General features: G+C 52.2%; 9 protein-coding genes across 10 annotated transcripts; 5 read left to right on the top strand and 4 right to left on the bottom strand.

Annotated features, from left to right (window-relative positions):
- Positions 1 to 217: 217 nt before the first annotated feature.
- On the top strand, positions 218 to 2,812 carry H310_05419. 2 transcript variants are annotated; one of them, XM_008870141.1, is made up of 10 exons: positions 218 to 595; positions 648 to 1,086; positions 1,143 to 1,335; positions 1,432 to 1,503; positions 1,566 to 1,705; positions 1,762 to 1,897; positions 1,964 to 2,140; positions 2,186 to 2,278; positions 2,323 to 2,412; positions 2,469 to 2,812. In XM_008870141.1, the coding sequence occupies exons 2-10, from the start codon at positions 779 to 781 to the stop codon at positions 2,715 to 2,717; spliced, it is 1,458 nt and encodes a 485-aa protein (XP_008868363.1). In that variant the 5' UTR covers positions 218 to 595; positions 648 to 778; the 3' UTR covers positions 2,718 to 2,812. The 2 variants fall into 2 exon arrangements, with proteins under 2 accessions (XP_008868363.1, XP_008868362.1); XM_008870140.1 differs by having other exon boundaries at positions 227 to 595; positions 643 to 1,086.
- Positions 2,813 to 3,521: 709 nt separating this feature from the next.
- On the top strand, positions 3,522 to 5,403 carry H310_05418 (hypothetical protein). Its single transcript, XM_008870139.1, has 5 exons — positions 3,522 to 4,070; positions 4,131 to 4,336; positions 4,602 to 4,711; positions 4,763 to 5,106; positions 5,167 to 5,403. The coding sequence occupies exons 1-5, from the start codon at positions 3,545 to 3,547 to the stop codon at positions 5,277 to 5,279; spliced, it is 1,299 nt and encodes a 432-aa protein (XP_008868361.1). The 5' UTR covers positions 3,522 to 3,544; the 3' UTR covers positions 5,280 to 5,403.
- On the bottom strand, positions 5,280 to 7,444 carry H310_05417 (hypothetical protein). Its single transcript, XM_008870138.1, has 6 exons — positions 6,907 to 7,444; positions 6,414 to 6,854; positions 6,195 to 6,369; positions 5,888 to 6,092; positions 5,528 to 5,826; positions 5,280 to 5,470 (listed from the first exon to the last, which is right to left on the bottom strand). Exons 1-6 carry the CDS (start codon positions 7,425 to 7,427, stop codon positions 5,381 to 5,383), a joined length of 1,731 nt encoding a protein of 576 aa, XP_008868360.1. The 5' UTR covers positions 7,428 to 7,444; the 3' UTR covers positions 5,280 to 5,380.
- A 796-nt stretch (positions 7,445 to 8,240) lies between these two features.
- On the top strand, positions 8,241 to 9,452 carry H310_05416 (hypothetical protein; the record flags this gene model as incomplete). Its single annotated transcript, XM_008870137.1, has 1 exon — positions 8,241 to 9,452. The coding sequence occupies one exon, from the start codon at positions 8,241 to 8,243 to the stop codon at positions 9,450 to 9,452; it is 1,212 nt and encodes a 403-aa protein (XP_008868359.1).
- Positions 9,453 to 9,834: 382 nt separating this feature from the next.
- On the bottom strand, positions 9,835 to 10,414 carry H310_05415 (hypothetical protein; the record flags this gene model as incomplete). The annotated part of the gene is made up of 2 exons (XM_008870136.1): positions 9,835 to 9,916; positions 9,960 to 10,414. The coding sequence occupies 2 exons, from the start codon at positions 10,412 to 10,414 to the stop codon at positions 9,835 to 9,837; spliced, it is 537 nt and encodes a 178-aa protein (XP_008868358.1).
- A 341-nt stretch (positions 10,415 to 10,755) lies between these two features.
- Positions 10,756 to 11,453, top strand: H310_05414 (hypothetical protein). The gene has a single exon (XM_008870135.1). It carries the CDS (start codon positions 10,768 to 10,770, stop codon positions 11,242 to 11,244), a length of 477 nt encoding a protein of 158 aa, XP_008868357.1. The 5' UTR covers positions 10,756 to 10,767; the 3' UTR covers positions 11,245 to 11,453.
- H310_05413 (hypothetical protein) lies at positions 10,758 to 11,837 on the bottom strand. Its single transcript, XM_008870134.1, has 2 exons — positions 11,647 to 11,837; positions 10,758 to 11,585 (listed from the first exon to the last, which is right to left on the bottom strand). Exons 1-2 carry the CDS (start codon positions 11,812 to 11,814, stop codon positions 11,451 to 11,453), a joined length of 303 nt encoding a protein of 100 aa, XP_008868356.1. The 5' UTR covers positions 11,815 to 11,837; the 3' UTR covers positions 10,758 to 11,450.
- Positions 11,838 to 12,866: 1,029 nt separating this feature from the next.
- On the bottom strand, positions 12,867 to 14,262 carry H310_05412 (4-hydroxybenzoate polyprenyl transferase). The gene is made up of 5 exons (XM_008870133.1): positions 14,000 to 14,262; positions 13,686 to 13,941; positions 13,497 to 13,633; positions 13,327 to 13,442; positions 12,867 to 13,267 (listed from the first exon to the last, which is right to left on the bottom strand). Exons 1-5 carry the CDS (start codon positions 14,244 to 14,246, stop codon positions 12,968 to 12,970), a joined length of 1,056 nt encoding a protein of 351 aa, XP_008868355.1. The 5' UTR covers positions 14,247 to 14,262; the 3' UTR covers positions 12,867 to 12,967.
- A 2,113-nt stretch (positions 14,263 to 16,375) lies between these two features.
- H310_05411 (hypothetical protein) lies at positions 16,376 to 18,102 on the top strand. The gene is made up of 5 exons (XM_008870132.1): positions 16,376 to 16,761; positions 16,813 to 16,979; positions 17,040 to 17,251; positions 17,308 to 17,529; positions 17,580 to 18,102. The coding sequence occupies exons 1-5, from the start codon at positions 16,381 to 16,383 to the stop codon at positions 17,792 to 17,794; spliced, it is 1,197 nt and encodes a 398-aa protein (XP_008868354.1). The 5' UTR covers positions 16,376 to 16,380; the 3' UTR covers positions 17,795 to 18,102.
- The last annotated feature ends 123 nt before the right edge of the window (positions 18,103 to 18,225 follow it).

Below are 18,225 nucleotides of genomic sequence, written 5' to 3'. Positions count from 1 at the left end.
TTCATGGGAAACAATCTCCGAAGTCTTTGTGTATTTTTTATCCGACATTATTCGCGATATATTGAAGATTTGAATGTGCGCATATAATTATTTCGCGGACTGTACTGCGTATTATAGTAACTATTACAGCTACTAATAGTATTACTTGTATATGTACTAGTATTACTAGAGTCAAGTGCTGAATCCCTAATAGTACAAGCAAGACATTTACTGTAGGCAATTTCAAGCACAACACCGACGTAGGCGAAGAAGCGATGGCTTTGTTGCTGCAGCATCGCGTCAAGAAGCTCTTATCCAGCTCGTCCGAGCTGACGCAAGCAAAGTCTTTACTTGACTCGCTTTCGGAACTCCTTCCCAACGACATCACATCCACGTCGTCGGCAGAGCTGCGCGTGTTGCTCAAGCCGAGTTTGGATGTTGCAAGTTTGGACGCGGCGGAGGCGGTATTGCGCGAGACAGAACGGCTTTTGTCGTCCATGGATGCATTGAAGAAGCAAGCTGATATTATGGATCGAAAATGCCGGCACATCATGGCGTTCCTCGATTCCACTGACCGCACCTCGACGCTATTTGTCACCCAAGCTGCCGAACTGAGGTGCGTCCTCATCAATGAGCTACCATTGCACAGACGCAACATCGTAGAGCAGAACACGATGCGATTCAATTGGAACTTGATTCGACCAAGGACTTTTTGCAAAAGTACCAAGTGTCGCTGGACGATCTTAAACTCGTTGAGCAGGCGGCGCCACTGGCCGAGACGCATGCGACGGACACTGCCATGGCGTCGTACTTCCAGCTGTTGCACCGATTGCAAGCGATTCGATTGAACTGTGAGCGCCTTGTGGCCGACAATCCAGCTCCGTCGAGTTTGGAGTACTTGGAGGACATTTGCCGTGCTCAAACGTTGGCCTTTGAGAAGTTGTACGCGTGGGCTAGCGTCCTTTGCAATGCCGACGCGGCCGACCCAAGCGACGATGACCTTGTCTCCGTCGGTGCCATGGTTGATACATCAAACTCTGATAGAAGCACAACTCGCCTCCTGCCCCAGGCTTTGCGATTCCTTCGTGGCCATGCTGCATTTTACTCGTACGTAGCAGTCTAGCTGCAGCCGCTAGGACAACTCGTGACACGATTTCGTGTAGGTATTGCGTCGACGCATGGACGCAAAGTCGGCGCAACGGACTCCTGCGCCGCTTTGTGAAGGCATTAACAATCGGTGGGCCCAGCGGCATTCCACGGCCGATCGAAATTCACGCTCATGACCCCGTTCGGTACTCTGGAGAAATGCTCGCGTGGGTGCACCAGACCCTCGTTGGCGAGGCAGAGTTTGTCAAGGTAAGTAGGTGCATACTCGAGTGGTGCACCGATATCAACCCGCCACCGCCATGATGAATTATCACGTGAGAGAGGATTATGTGGCGTACTGGATAGCGCATGTTCGACGGTGACCAAGTCCGCGACGTACTTGGAAACGTATGTGCTGCCCTTAGTCGGCCGCTGCAGGTATGTAGCGTCAATCAACTTGACGACCCGATGCGAAATATGAGCGGTAAATGGTGGCGCAGGTTCGGCTTCATCAAGTAGTCCAAGGCCCCACAACCACAATTCTCCAACTCTATGCCGTCGTCCACGTATTGGCGTACTACCGTGCGATTGTATCGTCGATGGTGCCGCTCGAATCGGAGCTTGTCGTGTATTTAGTCGAGTATGGCTTACCGCCACCAGAGTTTTATCTTGCGCCTGGCTAACGAAATGGAGTAGAGCGCATCACGTGGCCGAGACGCACTTTTCTTCTCAATGGCAGTCCCAACTCGACCAGTACCAAGCAGCTTTGAAGGACTCTTTGGACTTCAGTCTGTCGGCGGCACATCCAACGCTGGAGATTGCGCACAAAGTTGTAAGTTTGTCCCATGGTCTCTACATTTCTACTGTGGCAAATCACGTGGCTGCCATGTCCCCGCAGGGCCACCTCATCGACACGTACGTGAATTCGCTCCGGCCTCACGGCATCGAGGCTACAGAACTCGCCAAAGTGCTCGATCCTGTCGTCCAAGCAGTGCTGATTCCGCTGACGTCGGGTGGCGCGCTGCCTCCAAGTGAAATGAACGTGTTTGTGCTGAATCAGCTCGCGTGTCTCCATGTGAGCCAAAAATCTTGCACTGGTGGATTGTTGAATTCCACGTAGGCAACCCTCGGACGTGTTGACGTGACGCGACCGTGGCAAGATAGAATTCATGCTGCCATGGCATCGACAGTTGAGGCAGTGGCTCAAGCGCAGGTGCGTCTTCCTTCTCGAGTCATGATGGTGATGCGTGCATGTAGGCCGATGGAGTTATCCAGCGGAGTGGAGTCGCCTTGCTGTTGGCGGTGTCACAAAGTCAACCAGATGCGCCGAACACTTCGTCGAGTCAGGTTTGGTGTTCTGTACTGCACCTAGGTGCAACGCTGACATCGATGCTTGATGGCAGAGTGAATTGGAACCGAACGCAGTCCGACTAGCAGTGCATCTCTTCTGCACCCAACTCATGGCGCTGCACCTACCAGTACTCGACCGCATTGGTGCTCCAGAGTGGCGCAACTTGGCAGAGACCCACACAGCACACGCGCTGTGCAGTGCGTACGATTCTATCCACACATTTGTGTCAGCCAGTCCGGCGTACCCCCCAGCCACTCTAGTGCACACTCCCCTGGAGATTCGCACCATTCTAGACATTTGAAAGACCTCTGTCAATGAAGGAAACCTCGCCGCCCACTCTCGTCCTTTTCGCTTATTCCAGTTGTAAGGACTTACATTATGCCGACTTGGTTAGCCACCATATCGATAAGTGGCTGAAGAGACGATGTGGTCGACTCGCCGAAGTCGAATGAGGTTGTGTGTGTGCTAACATTTTGACACATGCCACGGCCATGGACCAAGCATTTGTTGGGCCACAGAATCGTCTTGCCCCTCCCCCGCAGGTACCAAGACATACTCAACCAAGCAGGTCACGAGGACAAACTGCGGGGGTGGGGCAAGACAATGCGTGGTCCATCAACCGCTCTAGCTACGGCCGTGTTAACGTTGGCACAATCTTGTACAAGGGCAAGCTCAACGACGGCCGGCGTTCATGGGCATGTGACTTAATTCATTTCACAATCGCAAGTCAAATTGCATGCTAGGACGAGTTTTCCTCGGTTCGCTCTGCAATTCCTTTGGACTGAAGATCGAAAATAGCCTACCGAGACAGCACGAAGCTTTCTCAATACCTCTTGATGGGGTGACTTTGGATCGCAGCCCCTTGGAAACGCTGGTTTCATGCGAGCGCATGAGATGGCTTGAATACAAGACTAACAATATCATACAAGGTGGATACAAGACTCCAGGGAATAAAAATTGGAAGGATGCAATTTGATTGGTTATAATGTATACTTGGAATGTTTCGTTGGTCAAAATGACTGATTTAATGCGCGTTTAATTGGTGAAAATTGTATATTACACTATTAAGGTCTTCAAGAAATAGTGTGAGAAATGGAGTTCCCATTTTGCCGCCAAAGTTGCAACACGATGGGCCAAGACGACGTGTCCTTCCCGGTGCCGCGCAAGACAGCGTCCTGTGAATACGAGCATCAGCGCTTCGTTCTCAAGAAGAAGTCGTTCGACCAGCAGTACTCGCACATGTACGTCAGTCGTCTACGAGCGCTGGAGCCGCAAGTTCGCGCCAACATTCCACAGTCGTCCGCACATGTCCCGATTTTGCCAAAGATCATCGACCTGAGCGCTGGCGATCAGTGCGTCGTCATCGGGACCATTTTCAGGGTTCTCGCAAAGAAACCGAACATTCTCGATGAGTTTGTGGTGGACGAGGTACTTGTGTTGCAGGAAGAGTCGACGTGTTTGGCATCCGACGCCGATCAACTGCTGCTCGAAGATGAGAGCGGTCGGGTGGCACTATTTGGGAACATTCGAATGGAAGAGCTAGTGACTGGTGTTGTCGTCGGCCTCCAAGGCGAAATGCGCGAGGACGGCGATGGATTCCATGTCATGCACGTGTTCACTCCAACTTTGCCGCCGCAGCTCCCGCTTCCAAATCGTACGTACACCAGACCATCCCCACCATGTCAAGGTATCATCATGGTGGCTACGTTTGTAGGTACCGACGATGCTTACGTGGCGCTGGTCTCTGGGCTCGAAATGGGCAGTGACGCGTGCGATCCAGCCAAGACGTCGCTCCTTGTCGATTACCTCGCAGGTCGCGTGGGCACTCGCGACGAAAAAATATTCGTCTCGTCCATAGTGCGATGCATCGTCGCCGGCAACACAATCTCGAAACCCGCCAAGGACACTCACACCCTGCCGGTTCGTCGCTCTCATGATTGCATGTTGTGCCATATTCTCTTGAACAATTTGGATCGCCAGAGTTGGAGCAACAATTTTCCATGTTGGTTGTGGTTTTCGATTTACCCAGTGGCTTCCCGCCAGTCTGCGAAGCTTTTTCCATGCCTCCATTGCGATGGAATGGACGAGTTCGTGTTGTCTTGCATCCATCTCTTTGAACGCCGTGGTAGCCATGCCACGGCGGCGTGCAACCATCGCTGGATTGCTCATGTTGGTCGGTTCGTAGAAAGCGTCCGTGGCGGCGTTGGCGCAACCCCTCGAGCACATTGATGCCCTTCTGTCGACGTTGACGTCCACGATGCCCGTTGACATCATGCCTGGCGCCTTCGATCCCAGGTGCGACGAACTTGTACGATGTCGACCTTCATATCGGACAACTACTCGTAGCAATTTTACTCTGCCACAGCAACCACTCGCCCCGTGTTTGTTTCGCCAAACGATGCAAACGACGGCGTGCCACATGCTACCAAATCCGATGCAGCTTCAGATGGACAGCGTGCGCTTCGTGGGCACGTCTGGACAGAATGTCGACTCGATTGGGCAGTGCTGCACGGGCCTTTCACCTCTCCAGAGGCTCGAAGCCATCGTCAAGTGGCGGCACTTGGCTCCAACCGCGCCTGACATTTTGGCGTGTTACCCCATGCCACTCGAAGACTTGTTTGTAGTGGACGACATGCCGCATGTCCTGTTCGCCGGCAACCAGCCATCGTTTCAATCGTCGGTCGTGCAGGGTAAACAAGATCGAAGGATTTGCATGATTGCGCTCACCATGCCGTGGTCTCAAAAACTAGGCGAAGGTGGTCAAGTGACTCGCGTGATTGCCGTCCCGTCCTTTGTCCACACGGGTGTGGTCGTCCTGGTGAACTTGCGGGACTTGTCCGTCGTGCCGTTGACGTTCCAGTGACATATTCAAGAAAAACCCACGATAAGTTGATTCTTTTCATGTGGTTATGCCGTGGCCAAAGCTGGTCGCCCACTCGAAGCCGTGAACTGCAGCTGCTGCACTTAATAGCACTCGTGCGAATGCGTCTCGACTTGCTCGAGGGGGATCTGGCGCTGGCAAAGCGTGCACGCGACTGTGACTCCACTCGCCACCTACACGTTTCAAAGGAGGTAATTGGTGCCGACCTACGCATCGAGGGGTCAACGTACGGCTGGCATCACAGGACGATCAGCTAGAATCGCTCGGAATCGATTGGAACTGGGACTTGCTGCCAAGACCGCCGCAAAGGGTTGCCGCAGCCCGAGCACTTGGTCGTCCGAGTGGTGGTGCGAGGGCACGTCAAAAACCAGCCCAACTATGCACGAATTGTGACTTGCAGACGGAGGCTGCGGCAAGTGGTGGCTCTTTTGCTGGACAGTATGCTCGTGGCGTGCCACAAGGTGGCTCAAAAAGTCATGCACCGTCCACTGTGGCTCGTACGCCATGCGATATTGGCGGTGGGGGCTCACTAGACATGCCACGTGTCAGCATCATGGCGCACACCGCAGAGGTTGGTTCGATCGACTTGCCTTTGACGAGCACAGACGTGGAGGACGACGAGGGAAACATCAAGTCCGCCACAGGCACTTCGTCCAAGAGGGCTGTGGTGAAGTACGAATGGGGAGGTTTCAAACTGGACGCGATCAAGTCGTCAGAGCTTCGCCGTGGGGATAGCACTCGGCGCCAGCCGTGGATCGCCTCGGAAGGAGGCGCATCTTTGCCTTGCATGCGGCTCTACATGCCATGCATATGGAGTGAATTCCTTGAGAACGTTGTCATGGCGTAGCTCACGTCGATCCCTCGATCTGACAAGTTTTGGGTACATATGGAACGTACATGCAGCGCTTGCACTTTGGAGTGTACCATGGGTTTGTATTTGGCTGGGGCGTACACTTGAGCGCGCCGCAAGCTCGCGTAAGCCGAGTCCCACGCCGCTTGGGCACAGTGCACGTCATATTGGCCGACACTCGCAATGAAGCAGCCCACGTCGTGCCCGCTTTCCCAGCTTAACCTACGCAGACTCTTGGCAACGTGCTCGAAATGCATTCGACCGACCGATAGGACGTTTCGATGTGGGCCAAGGCGGCTGTAAATCGCTGGCCGCGGCACTCGGCAAGCGCGACACCGACGAGACAAAGCGCATGGAGGTCGATCCGATCTAAACAGATTGCTCCCTCCACGACCATCGTCAACAACGGCATCCCGAACGTATTGCCTTCCAGGGCCAACGATATTCCGTGCATGACTTGAGCAAGCAAGGCCACTGCTAGCCCCTCGTCGGCCACGGTCACTTTGTGGCTTGGCAGGGCATTGTACTCTGGCAATTGCATATATAGGGTCAAGAGGGTGGCTTCATACGCGCTCGAGTGCCGGTCTCCAAATACCAGCCCGGGAGCAGGATCAAGATGTGCTTCTGTCTTTGTTGGGACTGGTGCAGGAGGGGGCTGTGGACACATCGTCGGCTTGGGCTCGTCACCGCCGCCGTTGTTCGTCAAACTACAAATGATGCCGACTTAACAGACAGGACATGCGTGATGGGATTTCGTACAATGACCAGTTTCGATCAAGAACTGTCGTGTTGTCTGCAGGCAGGTTGGATGGCTCATCCAAGTCCAGGTGGTCAATCACGAGAGTGTGGCCGTAAAGTCGCTGGATGTAGTCGAGGAATTCTCCACGCGCTTGATTGTGGCTGAAGCTCAACCAGCCCGTCTCTGTGTCTGCCCACCGCAAGATCACGTCGCTGCGTCGTGTGGCAACGGCTTGGCCATGCGTCTGGTAGGGTAACCACACGTTCGTCAGCGTGTCGAGTGGTAGCTGCTGCCAAGGCTCAAAGTCCAGGTGGTGGGGCGATGGGAGGGGATGATGGAGAGTACATGGAGGGCTACGATTCGTAGGTCCAGTCGACGCCTGGAGAATGCTACTCGGATAGCAACGACACCGCCGTCGCGTGCACTGAAAGATGTGCAGACTATGTTCACGCATCACAACCAAGTGGTAGCAGTCACCAAATCCATGCGGGCCTGGCGCGCCAGGCCCTCCTCCGCGAAGTCGGGCCAGCCCACCAAACATGACACACTGCGGGCGGCCGTTACTTCGTTACACGGGGCTCCTTCTGGTTATCCGAGGCGTTACTGGACGAGGTAGAGGGAGCTTACCACAATATCGACTTCCCTGCTCGTGCTGTCAGTCGCAGATGCGCTGGAGACCACCTCGTTGTGCCGCGTATCCTCGTCGAGCCGTGCCCCAGTTCTCCATGGGCTGACTTTGCCGTTATTCGTTGTAGTGTCGGTTTTGAATATTGGAACTGGAATACTTATATTTCAGAAATGGGGGGAATGCAGAATATCCGGCAAGAAATATTCGACGAAATATTATAAATTTTGTTCTGTAAATTCGGCACTGCTATAAACCTGCTACTAGTAGAAACCTGTGCACATTGAATCCACTTAAATACTTCTCCGGAGTACAAGTATAGTGTTGGAATATCTTAAGGGTTCGTCTGGATGCCACAAACATAATAATTCATAATTCAGAAAATTATAAAATTGCACATTTCAAAAGTGCAGACAACTGAAAAATTTGGAAAATTCACAAAAGTGTGTTTTTTTGAAAAAAGTGAAAAAAAATGAAATTTCCGGAAGGGCACTACATGGGCACTCACACGATGGCCATGGCATGAACAAAAGAAAGTCCGAACATCAGCGTTGTAGGCCTGACCAAGGGCAATCTATTGGTGGTTCGATGAGGAGCATTGAGAGCGAATTGCGGATGAGGGACGCAACAGAAATGAATCATTTCTTCCGAGGACGGTAAGTCGCACTTAAAGCAACACTTTCCCCATTTCCTTCCAACAGAAAGCACGTTGCGCGATCTGGTGAAAGGATGAAGCATCGCCTCTTGATGGCATCGCTGGCGCAGCAATGGTTGCATGGTGCCGCGAGCATGCTCATGGTGAACCAAATGCTGTATCATTTCACGAAGCACGTCAACAAGACCCCCAAAAGAACGTCCAAGCTCACCGGGCGCATGTGGGTCGCCGAAATGTTGGAAGGAAACGAAGCAAGCTTTCTTGAAAGCTTTCGAATGCGCAAAGCGGTTTTCAAGAGGCTTGTTCGTGAACTCGTCGAGTATGGTGGTCTCAAGGGAACAAGACTCGTCAAGGAAGAAGAGCAGCTTGCGATATTCTTGTACCTTGTGGGCCATCATGCTTCGAGCAGTCGATTGCAGTGTCGATTTCAGCACTCAGGTGAAACCATCACTCGTCACTTGAAACGAGTTCTCGCTGCCTTATTGCGTTTGGTACCGACGTATATCCAGATACCTGCCAACGACTCACGGATTCCTCGTACCATCTCCGACAATCCCAAGTTTAGCCCCTTTTTCGACAACTGCCGTATGGCTATTGATGGTTGCCACGTTCCTGTATGGGTTCCTGAGAAGCATGTTGCGCCATTTCAAGGCAGAAAGGGCGTCACGATGAATGTTTTGTGCGCCTGTGACTTCGACATGATGTTCACCTATGTTCTCTCCGGCTGGGAGGGATCGGCTGGTGACGGTCGTTTGTATGAAGATGCGTTGACAAAAGGCCTTGCCTTGTCGCCAAATCTTTTTGACATCTTGGACGCTGGTTTTGGCTTGACTGTGAAAGCGTTGACGCCATACCGTGGAACCCGGTACCATTTGAAAGAGTTTGGCCGTGGAAAGATGAAGGTGCGCACGAAGGAAGAGCTCTTCAACCTCCGGCACTCGTCGCTCAGAAACGTGATTGAAAGAGCCTTTGGTGTCCTCAAGAAACGATTCACAGTTCTGAGCTACCCTGTGCAATACAGCTACTCGTTCCAGACCAAGCTTTTCCCGGCATTGTGCGTACTGCACAATTTCATTCGGCTTAATGACTCGTCGGATGATTTGTTCGTGCGGCAGGCAACTCGAGAGCTCCGCCGGCGCAATAAACAGCCATTGGAAGCGATGGATCTTGGACAGGCCTGTGACATCGCTGAGACTTCTGAAGCAAAACATTGGCGCGACAGCATTGCAACAAGCATGTGGGAACAATATCAAGCTGAGCTGCATCGTCGTGTTCGCAACCGTTAATCCGTGGATAACTAAATTCGTGTTCTCGCAAGAGCAAGTTGCCGATAAAGCCAAGAATCACGCACATCGCCTTTCATCTGCAAAAACATGGCCGCCTTTGTTCCGTTCTCAATGACGTCAAATGCCACAAGAAGATCATCCACGCTCAAGATCGCACTGAACTCTTCCTGCAAAACTCTTGCGGCAAGCTCAGACGATGACATCGGTGTAGTATCAGCCTGGCGACTTGCCACTAGGACAGCATTTGTCAATGCAACGGACTGCGCTTGCATCATTTCCTTTGTTTCACGCATTTGTTGAACCATGCTGGACCCAAGAGACGTTCTCTGACGCTTTTGAGGACCATCGATCGCAGGAAGACGTCGGGGGAGCCGTTGGTTGTCTAATGGAGCATCCACAACAGCTGCACCTTGCAAATCGACTTGTGCATCTTCTGAATCAGCCACTTGACCATGTGACTCGGACTGTGACCCCTCTTCATCACCAGACGCGTCCGAACTTTCAAACCTTGGGGACGAGGGTAGTGGCTGCGTTGTTGGAGGTTCTGGGGCAGTCGAAAATGCAAACGCACCAGTAGAGAGAGTGCCTTTGAACAGTGCATGGCACAAGAAGTAGCATGGAAATGGTTTTCCCTTCCACTTCTTCACTTCATTCGACTTGCCGCGAAGATATGATTCCCACGTGGCCTCTGAGGCAACGATCTGGCACGTTGTTGCTTCGAAGCCCATTCCAGACGCTTCACACATACTGGAAACAACACGAAATGCCTTTTTCATCATGTCGTGACGGGATCGAAGTTGTGCTTGCGTGAACTTGACTTCAGATCCTTCATTGAGTGCGTGCAGAGCTGCCTTCCATGCCTCTTTCTTATACCCGCTGTTTGCTCGCTTCCCAACTTGGCCGACTTGGCGTATGAGCTCGTTCAACCAGAGTTTGTCCAACGCTTCATTCCACAGGACCATGTCTTGAGGTGCTTGGGGAGGTCTTCGCGCGCAATCCTTTGCAAAAATGACATTTCTCAAAATATACATGTCGAAGATGTATATTTTTTTCTCCATAATTTGTCCATTTTATTGCATAATTCGGCTTGGATATTATTCAATTTTTCGTATCCAGACAGGCAAAATATCCAAAATCAAAATATTCAATATTTTCATAAAATTATTGAATATTTTGCAATTTTATTGAATATTTTGTGGCATCCAGAGGAGGCCTAAGAATATTGTGAATTTTTCAACTTCGAACTTATGATTTATTAAAGGTCCTGTGGAAATAAATATTACTCCCCACCTCACTTCGCATTGTCTGGAGGAGAATGACGAGCAACTTGAACCAAGCGTTCCTGCAGGCCGCGTTGTCAGCGCGGGGTGCGGCACCTACGCTGACGCACAAGCAGCAGGTGACACGTCTGTACAAGCGCTCGCTGAAGCTCTTGGACAGCTGGGTAATCGACCGCCGCCTCTGGAACGAAGAAGCGACGAAAATTCGTGGCCAATTTGACGACAACAAGCACACCGACCTCGCTGTCGCTCAACGGTTGATCCGCGAAGCCAATGCGCAGTTGGAAAAGTACACGCACCCCGACCCGTACGTAGTTGTGCACATGCCAGGCGGTTCCAAGTTCATGCGCAACCCGCCGTTGCCGTTGGAAGTGTGTTTCCCTGATGGCATTATCCCCGACGATGTCGAAGTGTCACCCGTCAAGGCTATCAACATCGATACGACGCCGTACCGCGAAGACGAGCTCAAGGAAACTGTGTTGGTCGATTTCACCACCAAGACCTCGTACTAAGTCACAGCGAAGGAAGATGCCCTCCATATTGTGTGTATGGCGTCAAGGAATACGGTGTAATGCTGAATGCAAGGGTCCATCGAGTGTCTTATATCACCAGTCACAACTGTCGGTGAGTTGATCTCTATCATCCAGATCTCGCGACGTCCTGACGCTTCGGTCATGCTTACCAAGTTAACTCATGATTTCGATGTCGTCGACAAAACCTACGCCGAGTCTACCTCACTGGCTTCTCTTTCATCTCCGTCGTCTTCGCCGATTCGCCCGAGGGAGTGTGATCGCACGCGCAGGAGGATCTGTCTCGGAGTGTGTGGGGATCGGACTTTGTTCCATCGTAGTTCCTACAGCATCCACTACATGAGTTGCACAGGAATGGTATTTACGTTGGTTCAAAAAACGTACCTCAAGGATTTCATGCGCGTCGCTGTCGATGGCGAGGAAAGACTGCAGGGCAAAGCTCACGTGCTCTTCAACGCCACAGCCTAGAGCAGCTCCATGTTCGTGCGTCGGATTCATCGCGTTGTCAAATGCCGAGCCCTTGTCGGCATAGATTGCCGCCATCACAGGCATGAAGAAACCTCGAGGCAACTGCGTTGAGTTCCATTGAATACGTTTGATTGGTCAAAAATATGAAAATGTAAAGAAACCGCCAATGAAATCCCTGGATTTGACCGTTCAACCCCCGATCCGTTACAACGACGTTTCAAAGTAGGTTCCAACTCGAACGAAATGGTCGGGCAGAGAACCTGATGGCCCAAACGACCTAGCAGCCCTTTCAACGTGGTGCACCCACGAAGCGAGGGGCGTTGCGCAGAAAGAGATGCCACATTGAAGCGCAGATTGTGTCGAGGGAACAGATTATCGGAGCACTTAGTCCAGCAAAAGTTACGGCAGGAGCGACGAGCTGCAATGCATTGTTATTTGTCCTACTAGCTGCGATTCAAGTGCCCAGCTTCAGGGAAATCAATACCTATAGATCACTCCAGTGTCAGGGAATTCGAAAGCCTCCACCTCACCACAGGAAGGTGGCAAAGGATTTGCTAGTCGGAGTGGTGGTTCCGAGTGTACCATGGCATTGCAAGCTGGGTCTAAGTTGTCGGCGATATACTGAGCTTGCACAGCTCTGACAATGACGATGGCAGTGGGTAGTGGAGTAACTACTGTGGGCACCTATTGCTTTGCAGGCGCTCACGGAGCGAATGCGTCCTTTGATGGTTCGAATGTGGTGGTAACGGGGCATTGCCTTTTCGACAGGTGATGCATGAACATGATGAAGTATGATTCTCAGAGCTAGTTGCCCTTACGGCCATGTACTGTCGCTGTGAGCCTTTCCATCGGCAGAGCCTGGCCATGTTCCTGCGGGCAAAATGATATTGATTCGTGTCATTGAGTGCTGGTAGCTCGTAGCCACCGTGTGCACGACCTCTAATCTGGCAGGCATGGCGGCTGGCCAGTCACTGTGCTTTAGTCCGCGACTATGAGCGGCGAGGAGTTCGCTGGTCCAATAGTATCGACTCCACCGGTTGGCGACCACTACTTGCGATCGTTCCAGAGGCACACGAATACATCCTGTAGCAAGGCCCAATACTAATGGACTTGAAGAGACACGCATCATCTTCTAGCGCTCGCGTCATCGATGGTGCATCGATGCAATTGCCAAGTAACATCCTCCATGATAGAATCCATGACGCATGCATCGTGGCTTCCCAATTAAAAAGGGTGCTCAGAGAACTTTTCCGGCGACGATGCTGCCAAACACAAGTGCTCCAAACCACTTGTTCGACCCAAATCGCTGCTGGAGGTTCACGGGATCATCCAAATTGGCAGTGTTCACTTGCCACGCCAACTGCACGCCAGAGAGACCGAGGCCCAAGTAATACGGTAGGCTCAGGTCCACCATGTACCCCGCGGTTGCTAGGCCGGCGATGGTAGCGGCGGCAAATCCATTCAGAATGGGCTTCGTGTAGCCGCCGAACAAGAGGGCTGTCGACTTGACGCCGATGCGCTCGTCATCCTCTTTATCCTAGTTCAGAACAGAGTCAGCGAAGAAAGGCCGACAGTAGCTCCATTCGAATGGATTACTTGATGCGCGTAAAGTGTGTCGTACACCAGCGTCCAGGATACGCCAGCTCCGTATAGAGGCAACACGACAGTCCAGTCGCAGCTTCCGTGCACTGCAGCCCACCCGACTAGCGCGCCTGCATTGGAGTGCCCCGGCAGTCAAATAATAATTCATATAGTGGGGGATTTACCGTAATTAAACGTGAGTCCGAGCATTGCTTGTGGCCAATACGTGATGCGCTTCATGTATGGATAGGCGGCCACAAAGCCCAACGACGTCACGCCAAGGCCAATCGTGTAAGGATTCAGTTGAAGCAGCACGGCCAAACTAGTCATGCCGTGGTAAGACCGCAGATGAGGTAATCGGGAGCGGCTGGTACCCAGCGGACAACTGCAACGCCAGAAATCGCCACGCTTGAGGATAGGTCAGTGCACCGGAAGCCAACGGGCGCTGGTTGGTTCGCTCGACCTGCTTGTCAAAGTCCTTGTCCCACATGTCGTTGATCGTGCACCCGGCACTGCGCATAATGACGGACCCCGTCGCGAAAAGCGCTAGAAGCGACGGGTCGGGGAATGCACCGACTGGGGCCGCCAGTGCCGTGCTCCAGAAACACGGCCACAAAAGCATGTACGTGCCTGTTCCAGCAAATGTATTGACAACTGTGAATGATCATGGGAGAAGTCGTCCACACACCTGCAGGTCTGTTGATGCGGGACAGTTGAATGTACGGCACCATCCATGACGGGGCATGCGTTTCTGCCCACGTATGCTTTTCCAGTGCAAACGGATTCGGTTGTTTGGAGGACGGCTGGTCGCTGGACGTGCTAAAGATGCGCTGGTGACGATAACATCCAGACACAGGTGGACGAACGAGGCATCTTCCGGCCCAAGCGCGTCCGAGTGGCAATCCTCGCGCAGCCAGTGGCAGGACCCGCACCATGTTGTCAAATTCGACGACACTAGTCAAAACTCCGTTGGATTGGTCAGTTCAAAATCGTCCGCCCCATCGGATTAGTAATATTAGATTGATTAGTACGCTTGAGACGACAGTCTCCAAGGCGGGGCAGCAGCCATGCATGGACTTGGGGCACACAAAATTCGGCAACGTGAGGAAGACCTGTGCTTGACGCAGCCGGGTGTCTATTCCTCGCGCTTACGATTAACTATCCGACATTTTTGTCATGCGAAGTTGCGAAGTCTGTTTCAAACAAATCTTCGGTCATACTTAGTGAGGGGGCCAACAACGTTTGCGCGTGTTCCGCGTTGTGCGAGAATTTTTCTGTGTCGAGCTTGCAACACGCAGCTGAATCTTGCATGCATTGCCGAGCGTTAGCCTTGTGGCAGCGAGTCGTCGTCTTGGAAGCGAAAAACGTGCTGGTGACATTTCGTACACGTGCTGGACCGTGGGAATGCACCGTTGAGACGTCGATATCTGCACCATAGGGGGTGCACAAATGGACAGGGATGCTGGTTTTTCCCGTGCTCATGGTTGGAAACATGGCTGATGGGCAACAAATTGGAAGGAGCATCCGTGATGGTTTGGCAGTCGTTCGTTGGGCGTAGCAGGTGACGCTGTCGTCCTGTTCAACGCCATCCTATCTTCGTCGACGACAAATAGCACGTCGGCGCTAGAACTTACGGCATGAATCACTGAACATGGTTTATCATACAATTCCGTACACGATACAGTGAACCCCGGAAAAGGCCGACATGCTTTCATCCTGAAATGCATGGAAGCGGAATAAAATCGAATTTATTAAATTACGCGGCTTAGTTCAAGTTGATTGGCTATAATCAGGAGAATTTATGTGCACCAATCAGAAGCGCTACAAATTTAACTACACCTCAGTATGGGGGGTCTGACATTTGAGATTTGTGAAATTTCATGTTCTCCTGCTCAGAAACAACCCTAACCACACATGCATTCCCTATCAACCTACACCACGACAATTTCGGGTTTTGGAATTGCCTTCTTGAATGCACTCTTGACGGCTTCTGGCGAAATTCTGTCCCATGCCGCAATTGAGCGCTTGATCATGGCCATTCGTTTCTCCGCAGCTGTATTCATCGGCGTTTCCTCGAACCAAAGAGTACGAAGTAGCTTCTTGAATGGACCCATCACGCCAACATCCAATGGCTGGCATACGCTTGTGGTATTCGCAGGCATGGTTCCAAAATGCTGTGAAGGTCTCCTAGTAAGCAAAATTAACAACAACGACGCAAGAAGTTTTCGCTTCTCGCCGATGGTATACGAGTATACGAGTTGTGACAGCTAGGCATGACAGGCTATATGATACTCTGCTCTAATATGGAATGCGTTTGAACTTTCAAAACGTTAACCAATCACAGTAGTTTTTGTTCTGCACTGCAATTGGTCAAAAAGAAGGACAATTATGAAGTGATATTGAAATATACAGGTGGCAGAATTTATTAAAACAGATCATCTTACAGAGGTGGTCGGCTTTTTTAGGGGTGTCGGCTTTTTCCGGGGTTCACTGTAACGTGGCGCAAGCTCCCTGATCACTCGAGTTAGTGAAACTTCATTGGTTAATTGTCGAGAGCGTTGGCAGCTAAGTGGCAATTCGGTCCGAGAGCACGTGGCCTGCGTCCTGTCGCGCCGTCGAACGTTCTAAGGTCACACCGACCGTTGAGTGTCATCTATGCATTTCTAAGCGGAGTTTGAACTCCCTGCAAGTGAAATTCGCTCACACTACCCAACAAGAACTAGCACCTTTCCAACATTTTCGAACCCAACAAAAACTCCCGTAACGTTAGCACCTTTCCAACGTTTTCGAACGAAGCACTCCACAGCGATCAGCAGCCCTTTGCAAGCGTCTAAAACGGTCACACCAAACTGTTCGCTGGCATAAAGCCGCTTGAGCTCCTGCGAACTGCTAGACCTGAATACGCAGCACAAGACTTGTTCCAACTGCTTCAGTGGATCCTGCGACAGCATTGTGCAGTGTTGTACTCATGGTACTTGAAGTTATCCGTCGAGGACATCCGTTAGTATTACTATTAGTAGTAGGAAATCACATATTGCCCAACTGGACGATGAGGCTCCGGATAAGTCGATGCACAGGCACAACAGCCCAGTTCATGGACGACATGCGCGATGGGTCGCCGTCGTCGGCGCGGCGGTCCTCGTCCTGCTGTACATCAATCGTGATTTCTTCGAGCGTGTTCAAGTCACCGCTGGTTCGAACGTTCGCTCCATCCAATACGTCCCGATGACGGAGGCGGACACCGAAACGTTGAGCACAATGGACTCGGCGCGGTGTCGGGCCGCACTGTCGCTGAATCCCCTTGAAGCGTTTGAAACAGTCATGCCGATTCCCACCGACGACGCGCCCGACCAAGTGTCCATGTTCTACCGACTGCGCAACCTTGGGATCATGGAAGGTGATGGATACATCAAGGACGCTGTGCTTCTTGTTGTCGTGTACAACAACAAGGTTCGTCGTGCCGCCCCGTTCTTGTGATGTGTTTCATCGTGGAGGTTGCAGGAATCTTGGGGCACAGGTCGCACCGTGCAAGATTTCGTTCAACTGGTGCTGTCGTTCGACTACCCGACAACCAAGGTGTCACTAGGGATCCTCACGTCGTCCCTCGACGAATACGACATGCTCAAGCAGCTCTTCCATGCCATCTTGACCACGGCGCGCTGGGCGCAGTACGCATTCCCATCATATAACCATGTAGAGGTTATTCACATGCGACCTTGATCTTGCAGGGTCACGTTGATTTACCGCAACGACTTGGCTTCCGTATCGTCGCGGGGACGCCGCCATAGTGCCAGCGTCCAGAAGGAACGGCGTCGGATGCTTGCGCGGTACCGAAACTACGCGTTGTCTCAGAGCCTCGAGTCATGGCACTCGCACGTGGTTTGGATCGACGCCGACATTGCTGTGATCCCGAGCTACTTGGTGTCGAAGATGGTGGCTGGTACGTCTCTACGCTGGTATCATGGGGGGGCACTGGTTTGACCTGGTCGTGGCCAGCCAAGCTGGACATTTTGCAGCCGCTCTGCCACCTTACCGGCACCAACTTTGACTATGACCTGAACGCATGGCATGGCAATCGAAAGCTGCCGACGCAGGAGGAACTGGAAGCGTATCGACAAGGCAATTTCTTGTTTGTTCCTGGCCCCGCCGACGACGGGCTCACACGTCACATGAACGACATGCGTTGGCACGAATTCTACCCCTTGGATTCCGTCGGTGGTATGTCCAGATGGCGCATGCCATGTATCAAACGATAATGGTCGACGTAGGTACGATGCTGTACGTGAAAGCAGACATTCACCGGCAGGGCGTCGTTTTCACAACGCACCACGTCATCGGGAGCGACTGGAAATACGAAGGGTACGATGGGATCGAGACTGAGGGCCTGTGCTACGTCGCGGGCATGCTCGGGTACAAGTGTTACGCGATGCCCCAAGACATTATCTACCACCACCCCATGTCCAAGAAAGAAAGGGCTTCGTAACACCCAAAGCATCATGGGTGGCCGAGCTTGATGTGTGCAAATTGGAGCGTTCCGCTCAAGTCGTGAATCGAAATCGATCGGCAGCAGCGCTAGCTCGGTCGTGCTAACCCGTTCACCTCCACGTCCCTAAGGTGGGCGTATCAACCTTGCAACGCACTTCGTCTCCATTCCGCAGAGGCATCTAAAGGTTGGAATGCCACGGACGACCCCAGACTCAAGACACCAAAACAACGTTCGTCAATGTCGTCGAAAGAAGTGCCTGCGCTTCCTACGCACTCCACTCAAAGAGAGAGGCCATTAAGGGGACGTACTGATGCGAGCTGGGTTGTAGAGGTGTAGTATCACACTCATAGCCAGCTCGAACGCGTCGTCGCAGGCCATCCTCGCAACTGACCTTCGCAGCCCCGGCTAAGACCTAAAGTCATGGACGC

The sequence above is a fragment of the Aphanomyces invadans genome (assembly GCF_000520115.1).
Source record: "Aphanomyces invadans strain NJM9701 unplaced genomic scaffold supercont1.9, whole genome shotgun sequence".
Lineage (NCBI taxonomy): Eukaryota > Oomycota > Saprolegniomycetes > Saprolegniales > Verrucalvaceae > Aphanomyces > Aphanomyces invadans.
Note: the sequence above shows the minus strand (reverse complement) of the source record. Positions and strands in the feature narration are given on the sequence as shown.